Source organism: Fistularia commersonii, chromosome 16 (genome assembly GCF_037954325.1).
Source record: "Fistularia commersonii isolate RoL2024-O1a breed Wild chromosome 16, RoL_Fcom_v1.0, whole genome shotgun sequence".
In the NCBI taxonomy this organism is placed as follows: Eukaryota; Metazoa; Chordata; class Actinopteri; order Syngnathiformes; family Fistulariidae; genus Fistularia; species Fistularia commersonii.
In genome coordinates, this window is record NC_141299.1 from 9554531 (window position 1) to 9566035 (window position 11505).

The 11505-nt window shown below is 38.7% G+C and overlaps 1 protein-coding gene across 1 annotated transcript in view; it reads right to left on the reverse strand.

Moving 5' to 3' along the window:
- Positions 1-4221, reverse strand: part of atf6 (activating transcription factor 6) — a 30973-nt gene extending 26752 nt beyond the window's left edge. Inside the window, exons 1-5 of the mRNA XM_086161580.1 lie at positions 4004-4221; positions 2054-2130; positions 1398-1470; positions 1074-1171; positions 148-271 (exon numbers count right to left, since the gene is read on the reverse strand). Of these exons, the coding sequence (XP_086017706.1) occupies positions 148-271; positions 1074-1171; positions 1398-1470; positions 2054-2130; positions 4004-4103 (472 nt within the window). The 5' untranslated portion in view covers positions 4104-4221. The remainder of the gene's footprint in view (positions 1-147; positions 272-1073; positions 1172-1397; positions 1471-2053; positions 2131-4003) is intronic.
- Positions 4222-11505: the final 7284 nt, after the last annotated feature.

Genomic DNA, 11505 nt, shown 5'->3' on the forward strand with positions numbered 1-11505 from the left:
CAGGGTTATGCATGAGACAAGCGAAGATGATTTTATGCCAACTAATGTAGAAAGTGACAGAATATTTGACCAGAGTTTAGAGCTTTCCAAGCTAATGACAAATATAGATATGTAGCTGAATCAATGCAGTGGTTCATGTAGCCTCACCTCTTGTTGTCTCGCTGGTTTTCTTGGGGGGTTTCTTAGTCGGAAGAGGGATTTCAGAAAAGCCAGAGGACTCAGAGCAGACTGAACCTGGCGAAGGTTGTGACTGTGGTGACAGAGCCTCATCCTAGTTGGAGAAATATTAGCTTCAGTACCTGGTGAGCATGTCTTGTTTTAGAAATAAAACTAATTTTGGGGAACCCAAAGCTCATTGGATGTGGCTTCTATAAATATTCAAGGTTTTAGGTAAGTTGAAAACATTTCTTTATTTGCACAAAACCTTATCAGGTTAAAAAGACTAATTTTTAACTTGTACCTGAACTATTTTTGATTACATATAAAGTTACCGAGGGAATATCTGTTTGTATCAGTCTCAATGGCCTGGGTCGCCGTGTTTTTGCTATCAATGCATTTGTTTTTGAACATAAACAAAACCGATGTCATGTCTTTACTCAAAAGGCAATGACATCAATGGGGCAAAATGTCCTTGGGATCACAATAAACTTGATCTAGTTTTACTTAGTAGACAAAGATGTAACCCATGACCTTAATCTGGCACACTGTGAAGACATCTGCCTTCTGAATTATGCTAATAATGCTTAACTTGTCAGCACCTTTTTTCGAAGGAGGAGTCGGGTCATCGCTCAGATGGACAGCAAATTATTAGTTAGACAAGGTGTTTGAAGCTTTTGATAATAAGCCTCCCAAGTGGATGGGTGTGCATATGTATCCAATATGTGTGTGTCTATTAGCAGAGGCGGATAGCAGCTGTCAGTGTTTGGACACCATCTGGACCAGGCTTTTTCTTGCTCAAACACAGTGAACCCATATGAATACTCAAGACTGAAAAAAGACATAAAATTTACCTTGGAAACACAAATCAAATGCTCGGAACAAAAAGGGAAAACGCTTTGAGGACAGTGACTTACTTGTAGGGAGTACAGGGATACTGATTCCACCGAGGCAGGGAAGGAGTTTGGGCTGAAAGCATGAGCAGGTGAGAGAGAGTCCACATTCCCCTCACCATCTGGATGCACAAGGACAAGGCTGTCACATTGAGAATGCAATCTTGGAAAAGTGAGCTGAAGTGGAGCTGTTGGAATGACTTTTGCATGTATCCTTACATTCAAATTAAACTCTAATTTTAACTATTTTAACACACACAAGTGTGAGTGTCTCTGTGTTTTCCATATTTTTGATAAAAGACACCCACATATTTTGCACTATAAACTGCGAAGCTAATTTCACTGTACCTGTGCGATTTTGGCTTGGATCCACATCTTCCCAGGAAGCTAAGACAGTTTCAAACTCTAGAGCTTCACTGACCTGAGACAGAAAACACACCTTCAATCAATGTGTTTTCTTGGAATGCAAATATTCTTAAATGGCATGGTTTGGAAGGGGGATAATATTGTAAATGTATCATACCAGCACAATAGCATTTGTCAAGACAACAAAAGCTGTAGATATGTCAAACATATTAACCAGTAATACCAATCATAAAAGTCTTGTTCAGGTCAAAATATTGTTTCTTGTATCTCACATAAATACCAAGCTATTGTCCAACAAACAGGCATGCATAGTTGGTCAGTCTTGAGAAAAAAAAATAGCAGAAATGTGTATACTGTAATTCTTACTTATAGATGCAACACAAAAAGCTGTCAAGAACATGTAAATAATCTCCTTCAGTGATGTAAAAGGCTACAGTTGCCTTTTTACAATGACCGGTTATCTTGTATTAACTCAACCTCTTTGAGCATGCTCACAGTTGTGCAGCATGCTGTACTTCTCTTGTTATAAAGGTTTTGTTATAATGAGCCTCCTGCTGCTTATAAGAACTACTATTGGCTCCTGTAGACGTTAAACTGAGTTCCTGTTGACAGTTCACGTGCGATATTGAGTTACTCACAGAGCCGGAATTTTCAAGGGCTGCAAGCAGCTCATCTGCATCTCCCAGGTTGCTGAGTTCATCAAAAAGGCTAAAGTCTGTGTAAAGAAAAGCCAGATAAACAAAATGTAATTAATGACATTCAACAAAAACTTGCAACAAACAACTGTGAGGAACTGAAAACACAAATCAAACCTATCTTGAGCAAGTGTTCACTTTTGTGGAGGTATTGGTGGTATCTTATTAGTATTTGCTTATCAATTGTAAACAAGTGAATAAGATTTGAAACATTATAATAAGGTTGATTGGTGCAACTTGGAGGTAATTAACAGATTAATAATTTGTGTCCTGGAAATCAAATTTTGAGAAATTCAATGCCACAGCTAACCTAGTGCAACATAACTTTCTGAGACAAACAATGTGAATTTATTCCATGAAAACAATTACAAACACACCAATTTCTAATCCTATCTATCTGGAATTGCCGTGACAGTAATTAAAATTAGGGGTGTGCATCTTCACTGCCCTCATGATTCGATTACGGTTTCACCACTTTACGTTTCGATTTGATTTCATTATACAATGAATCTTTGAATTGGTAATTTTCTGCACTGCTGGTTAACATTATGTATATATATATATACATATATATATATATATGACACAAACAATATATATATATACATATACACACATATATATATACACAAACACATATATATACATATATATATATACACAAACACATATATATATCCATATATATATACAAACATATATATATATATATTCATGAATTAAGACACGAAGTTTCAAGTTTAAGTGAGGATTTTGTTTTTAAATCAGTTAAAGAAATGTTTAATGTAAGATAGTTGTCCCTGTTGCACTTTGGGGACAAAATGTCCGAGTTAATTAACTATCTTATTATAAATATATATATTTTTGTATTCCTCTGCCTAGCAAGTAGTATAGTCATGTATTATTTGGGTCTCTGGCACACAAGGTGGAAACGGCCCACTGTAATAGTGAGTTCCAAGGTTTTCCTATAATGTAAGATAGAAGCTGTGATGTCAGAACATGGCCATTGTGTCAAACAGGAAGCTATGATATCACATAGGGAAACTTCATAAACTATAGTCGATAAGTTGAGCGTTGATGTCAAGTATTGGGCCCAATTGGATAAAGACTGAAAGAACAATGATATTAGATTATGAAAACTATGTATGGTATGGTAACTGGACTGCAATATTTTGTGTGTTTGGCTGCAATTACTGAAGAAGACCATGAGCCATTGAAAAATGACGCAATTTTCTATATTCAAATAACAAGGGTGCTCATTTTACTTACAGGCAAAGAACATCCCCTGAATACTTCTCTGACATTAGTATGGAAGAAGGAAACACTGCTAGTCTCTGAGGTAGAAATAAGGGCCATATAAAGAGTGATCTACCTAAATTATGTGTTGGACCGTGTGAGTTAATCTGAACAATATAGTCCACTAACAAAAATACAATGGAGTACTACCCACGTGGTATTATAATACCATATACTGAATACCATAGTATAATATTACAGTCCTACGAGGGGTAATATTTCGTATGTATGATTGTACATGGTATTGCAACCTTACATAAGAAACATCCCGAGCAGTGCCATAATGAATTGCATGTGACGGTGTTATATCATTTACTAAATGTGGTGAAAACATTACAAAAAGAAACAGTATGAACGTAGTAAACAAACAGATTCGACAATAATCTCCTGATGTTCCTTCTGATTACATCACCTTATGTCCTAACGTTAACACAGGCTAAAGCTAATGCTACATCCATGGGTAAACCGAGGAATTTGTACAATTTATCGAGACCGTACGTTTTAGAGTAACTGTATATTTAAGACCACGCTTCTGTTGGCTCACAGCAATTAGGTAATTCCACTTCCTTTATGAATTCATTGAGACTTTTCTCTTACCCCACTCGTGTCCCTGGTCGACGGATATCATATCAGTCTCGCTTTCCATCAAAGGATGATGGTTATGACTATCGATGTATAAGGTTAGGTCGGACGACATACTTCTTTGAATTCATTAGTTAGTTATCTGAGAATTATAAACTGCGATTACAGCAAAGTTTTATCTGGTCTCACAGCTGTCGTACTAGAGAACTTCCTCTTTCAGACACAAACATACACGTCTGACATCGCAGATGTACGGGTAGCACAGAGGGACAAATGTGGGAAAATGCGTAAGGCGGGGTTAGAGTGCAGTGCTGGTGTTGCCACTAGGTGACCACTAGGTTGCAGGATGGTACTCCAGGTACAACCACAAAAGGGGAAGCGTATCCTACATTTGACGGGACAGCCCTGGTGACAACCGAAATAAAACACTTTGGTGACCAATTATGTTTACATCTTCTTTTCCTTTGGACTGCTACCTTCAGGGGTCACCACAGTGAATCATCTCTGCTCATCTAACCCGGCTTTCTGCATCCTCCTCTGAAAAGTGGAATTGTTCCCGATCCTATCCATCCTCCTCACTCACAAAGAGAACATCAACATCTTCAACTCTACTACTTCCAGCTCTGCCCCCTGATTTTACCTCAAAGCCACTGTTTCTAAACCATACATCATTGCTGGTCTCACCGTCGTTTTGTACGCTTTACCTTACATTCTGGCGGATATTCTCTCACCACACATCACACCTGTCACTTTCTTCCACCCATTCCAACCAGCTTGAATGTGTTTCTTCACTTCTTTTCCACACTTTGATCTCGGCTCTTGATTCTTGGTACTAAAAATACTGAACTTTCTTTATCTCTACTCTGTGTTGTCTCACTGTTCTGCTTTGGTCTGTCTTGCTGCATTTAACCTTCATCCTTTCCTTCCAGGGGCATACCTCCATCTCTTGAAATTTTCCTCCACTTGTTCCTTACCACAGATCCCAATGTCATCTGTAAACATCATAGTCCATGGAGATTCCTGTCTGACCTTATCTGTCAGCCTCTACATTACCATAGCAAAGAAGAAGGAGTTAAGAGCTGATCAGTGATGCAGTCCCACTTCCACCTTCAATTTCTCTATTGCACTTATGGCACACCTCACAGCTCTTACACCTTCTTACGTCTTGCAGCTCCTCTACATGTTCTGCATCACTCTAACATACCTCTGCCACTCCAGACTCCCTCAGACAGTACTGTAGTTCTCTCAGCATCCTGTCATATGCTTTTTCTAGATCTACAAAGCCACAATGCACCTCCCTCTGACCTACTCTGTTTTCTATCTACATTCTCAAAGCAAATGCCGCATTTGTTATACTTTCTTGGCATAAATCCATATCGCTGCTTATAAAAGCAAATCTCTTCCGTGGGTTTAGCTTCCACTACTCTTTCCCCTAATTTCATTGTATGGCTCATCGACTATTTATGATTCCCACCATTCTGCACCTTTCTGTTGTTTCTTAAAAATGGGCACTAGCGCATTTCTCCACTCCTCAGGCATCCTCTCCCTCTCTAAGATCCTCTTCAATGCCCTTCACCTTCATTAATCTCTGCTGCTTCATGTTCTCTAATGGTCACCTCTTCTAAACTTGGTTCTCTCATTTTGCTCATTCATCACCTCCTCAGATATATCTTTATATACAGTATATATGACCTTATCTTCTTCTTTTGGCTTTTTCCCTACAGGGGTTGCCACAGTGAATCAACCTTTTTCATCTAACCCTATTCTCTGCATCCTCCTCTCTCACATCAACTAACTTCATATCCTCTCTCACTACATCCATAAATCTTCTCTTTGGAAGACCAAAGAGAAGACCTTCTGCCTTCTACCAACATATTCAGCATCCCTTCCTACCAAACCATCTCAGTCTGGCCCCTCTGCCTTCTCTTCAAAACATCAACCGTGCTGTTCCTCTGATGGACTAATTTCTGATTCTATCCATCCTCATCACTCCCAAAGAGAACCTCAGCATCTTCATCTCTGCAACTTTCAGCTCTCCCTCCTGTCTTTTAGTCTTTTGTCATTGTCACTGTTTGTATTTTATGATTTTTATAAAAGCCCTTTTTTTTTTTTAAATTACATTAAATGAAGCTTTTATTCAGACATGTTACTGTCTTACAAATCTACAGCTAAATAGGTGAAATAATAGGCCTTTACTATGCTTCTGTCTTTTCTGACAAACTTCACTGGAAAAGAAAGAGTTTTGACTAGTACAGCGAAAGTGTTCAAAAGGAACTCAAAAGAAGGTTTTTCTAAAACCTCATGTATCCCCTGTGGATTTTTTCCCCTTTGTTCACAGAAATTGCTGATACTTTTAGATTTACATCTTTGAAAGTTATGTCATTATTTTCTCTCACACTTTCATCCATGAAGAATCACAACAGATCAGCTGGTAGAAAATTTCATGTGCATGAATTTACTCATTTATGACCAATGTAATTGCCAGTCAATAAACAACACTTTTATTTTATTTTGATAAGGGGAAGAGTTTGGTTTGGTGGTTTGGACATAAATGTGTCTGTGTTGGACGACAGCTAGTCTTTCATTTGGATAGGGTCTATTTTGCCCATGGAGCTTCTGGGTCTGAGGACAAAGACAACAGTAATGTAGTTCCAGTGGATATGGACTGGATGAATGAATAATCATGTCAGATTATTGTCCTCCTGACGTGTCACTTCTGGTATGAGTTGTACTTTAGTGTCACGACAAGGCAAGCAAGCATCTGGCTTTAAATCCCCTTAAGCAGATCCGGCTAGAGAGCGATGTCTGGAGAAACATGGCATTAAGTTTCCAAACATGATTCTTACATGGAGATGGCTGTAATTATCTAGCAGAAATGGTAAATGTTATTGGAAGAAAAAGCAAGAGTTCAAATGAACAAAGCTTTAAATATTGCGATTTCAAAAAAAAAAGGTTAAACAAGTTAAGGCTCTGTGTCCTTGGAGGGGCACTGTCATGTCTGAGAACCTTTGTAAACAGTTAAAAATGTGTTCAAAAGATGTTTTAAAACCTTTTTTTTGTACAGAAAAAAAGTTTACTGATGGAGATTCTCAGTCATTCAGGTCATGGAGACGTTCTTATCAAAATCTTGTTGTGGCAAATGAATTTTCTTCGCTTGAAAACGTTTCAGCCCTCATCTAAGAGGCTTCTTCAGTTCAGTTCAGAACTGAAGAAGTCTTCAAGAAATTCAAGTCCAGCTGCGACAACAAGAAGATTATGACAAGTTTACTGATGTTGTGTCAGTTAACTCTATTTAATTACATGTTTTTGTATACATACTCATTTTTTGTGTTGTGTCTCAGACATATATTTTAAAATTGGCTGATGTGTGCTGATTAGTGAATATATGAACAGGATGACTGAAATCTTCACTGACATCTGTCACATGCAATTTCAATGTTATTATGATATATACAATGTTTAAAAATGAATGGCTAAAAATTGCAATGCTTTTTTCCTTATCACCCTGTACTCCTGTCTCTCACAAATCCTTGAACATCGTAAAAGTTCAACTCCAATTAGCTCAACTGACCTTTAGAATATCATCTCGCTGAGATGTTATCAAACAGTACCTTCACAAATACCGGTACCTAATTTTTATACTTTCCTGGTCATTTTTACATGAGTCACTTTTGGATTGACCTAAACAAATACTTGAAAATGTCAGTGAACATATAACTTGTTGTAATTTTTTTAATGCCAACGATATAGAAACTGATTGGTTTTGAAGACAGAGTTCTATGTACACAAATTACATAAGCATATATAAGGTGGAACGCCATTTTAGCGACGTGTTACTTTTCACATGGAATTCTTTTAGTCACTATATGAGCAGGCTGTTCAACAAGTGAATATGTTTTCATCTGCCTTTTAAAAGAAAATGTCATGTCTTTTCAAAAGCATGCTGATTCCTCAATGGCAGATAGTTGATGTGTGCTAAAAATTAGGAGCAGGTGTACACCAGGCCTAATCCGTCATGGGCATTTTGGGTCATGGAGCTTAACCTGAGGTGGTCTGTTTGATTCCATGCTGGATTGGTTCAGCTGTGATCTGAAACAACAAGCCTCTGGCCTATCTCAACTTATTACAGCAAGAAAGACTTGCAGAGGTCAACCATCTGCCAGAAGTCTGCAGTACTCTTATAAAGTGTAACCTAATCAACCAATGTTGATAAGATAATGTATCTGATTTTCTAAATAACTCAAAAATAAAATTTGGTTTAAGTGCTTCTCAAGACTCTTTGTTGCCAACTTAACTGTGTGTCCAGCCAAGTTGTTTTGAAACCAAGGTTTATTGAAAACCTAAAATACAAAAAAGAAAAAAATATCCTCACAGGCTTAAGACTGCAAAGTTCATGTCATCGGGTCCATCATGTGTGCTGTTGGTAATGATAATGCAAGCAAGTCTGATTGAAGTGGTGTGGTAATGGCGTAGATAATGCCTGTTGTCTGTAGGCTGTTCAGGGTTCATCATATTGATTATGGTTAAAGCCCCTCAGATCCAGACATGGTCAACAGATTAGCAGGTTACCTCTGATATACTGTCAGAAAGGTTCAACAGCACATTTGTGTATACAGGATTAGGAGCTTTGGTCACGTCGCTTTTTTCTTTTAAAGCTTTGAAAGAACCTTTCTTCTTTATCTAGCTGGAGAAAAAAACGTGACTTCTTCTCATTTCATATAGTACTGCAAAATTAACCGATTAGTTTTAGCAAGCTAAAGTAATCATACTGAAATAAATAAACATTCTTCCTTCTTTTCTTAAATGACTTTTAAACGATCTTTGTTAATCAGTCACAGCCCACATGATATTCAAGAACAAATTATGAGATTGTTGCAAGACAAAAAATGTAAAATGAATAGTTCATGGAAAGATGAACATTCAGCCATCTTGTCCTCACTCATATGAATGAACGTTGAGGTTTATTCACATATGATAAAACAACAGGGCAAAAAATGTCTCCATACCGCTCATTTGGCACAATGTACGTCTGCAAACATTTACATAACTTGAATTGGGAAACTACTGTGGACATTTGAGCTAAAGATAGACATTGGCTTTTTTAAACGAACTTCTCATGTGTTATGCCAAAACTGCATGGTGACTTTTTTTTTTTCTTATTAAAAAAAGGATTTATATTCCATTTTCAGACAGGTCACTGTTCACTTCAGTTGATTGGAGAAAGCGGCACAGCTGTTTAACTAATAACCACCAGGAGTGTTTTGTAGACTAGAAACATGTGCTATCTCTTATCAGCATAGAAGTGAGGAAATAATTGCAGAAATTTGAGTTTTGGGTGAACTGTTCTTTTGAGATACTGAGGCTGTTACAGTTATCAATAATTGTATTTGATAATGCAAAGATTGACAAGACCATACCCAATAACGCTCTTGCATTCATTAAACTATCAGATCATGCAGTACTAAACAAAATAATCCACTGATGATGGTTATCGTAATGAACAGTTTTGATAACTGCCTCATATTATCTGCAGATTTGCCTGATTTCAGAAGAAATGCACATAATGGTTCAGTGAGTGCTTAAATTCTACCATTAAAATGGAATGTGATAACATAAAGACGATGAGGAAGTCAGAACAAAAATAGATTTGTTTATTTTATTTTTTGTCAAGGAGGGAGAATCACTGATTTTATAATATTGTATGATGTTTCTTTATTGAGAGGACGTTTCTATTGAAGACGTGTGTCTGACATAAAAAAAGTCAGACATGCATATTTATTTACTGATTTTGCAACTGCAAATAATTAACATGTGTTTAGTACTTTTTAACCCATGAGGCCATGCAAGGCAGAATTATTTGTTGATGAGCCACTAATGTAGCTGTGAAAAGGACCAAAGAAGGTAGAGGACAAGCTTCTCCACAGCAAAGAGAACCCTCTTTGGAAAAGCAAGTCCCAGCTACATTTCATCTTTTGTGTCCCAGATTGATGACCTATGAGATGGATGATGTTCTGTAGTGCTGTGTTGCATTGTCTTATCCCTGCCGACACAAAGAGGGAGAACACTTATCATCTCAAGCTTGTGTATGGAGCAGGGGGCAGGGGTTGTCAGAGAAGTGAAGAGGATCCAGTGAGGTGGGGGTGGTGGGGATACCTCCGATAAAGCGTAATGGCGATGGGATAATGACAGCAGAGGCAGATGGAGAGACCTATCTACCATGACGACACAGTCACAACCCCAACTCAGTCCTGGAAATGACCGGCTACAGAGTGGGGAATACGGGGCCACAGTGGATCGAGCTTTATGTTTGTGTGTGCGCTCTTTCTTTTAAATTAAAAACATGTTTTAAGAAACTCGGGTAATTTTAATTTCTACATGAATGCATGGAACAGCCTTTTTATGGTGACACAAAGCTGACTGTTTGTGTGCTCAGGTTTATGTTGGTCTTTTAGCTGCACTGACACTTACTAGCAGGTGGCCCAGGTTTGTTGAGCTCAGTTTAGGATTAGGCTTTGGGACATTCTTTGGTGGGAACGGTGCTGTGAATACAAAGGGATTAGTGCGGAGGGTTGCTTCATTGACTGTGAGTTTGTGTGTGTTTGTGTGTGTGTGTGTTAGTGCGAGGGGTGGGGTGGGGAGTAGGACCCTGAAGTTGATTGATTGATTTGATAGCCACTAAAATTAAACAGTTGCTCTAATAAGGCAAAAAAAAAAGATATTTTGTATGAGGATAAAGTGGAGGTAAAAAAACAGAAACACGAAATCAGAACACTGTAGGATGGCCTTTGATGTGCTATACAAAATGCATTTTAAATTGAATTTAAACATTTCAATAAAAAAAATCATAAATGCATAGCACACTTCTCCCGGTTCCCACGTTCCTCTCTCAATGCTGTGGAGGAAAAGAGCCCCACCAAAATCATCTCAATGCCTTGAACCATGTGCCACCATTAGGGACACACAAAGAAAGATCTGACAAATGATCACTTTAATGTCCCTCTTTGACTTTAATGAATTTATACGTTATCTGGTTGTAATGGAGGCTGTGGCGGAGGGGCTGGCGCAAGGCCATAACAAATGAAAAGCTCTGATTAGTGTAGAATGAGCTGAGAAAAAAGCCCATTCATCTTGGTTAGCATCCTCCTGAGCTCTTTCATGGCTCCTTGTTACAAGGACGGCGGAGCCGGGGGTGCCGGTCCCCATTAGCGGGGCGGCCAAAGGCCCGCGGAGCGGTCAGCGGCACGGCGTTGACGGAGCGTCTGCCCGCTCCAACAGTTGAAGGCAGTGAATGCCTCAGTGCGGCTTGACTCCTGAATAACCCGTGGAGGGACCGGGAGCTTCACCCCTGCGTGACCCCGCGCTGTGGAGAAGAGAGGGGTGTGTGGGGGACTCCGGGGGGTACCCGGCTTAAGACGCGCTGGTAGCAACAGGTAAACACTGGGGAGGTCAGATGTGAAGAGGAAAGGAGTCGGACAAATTGGAAAGATGGGTGACTCGTGATGGTGGGCTGTTTAGGT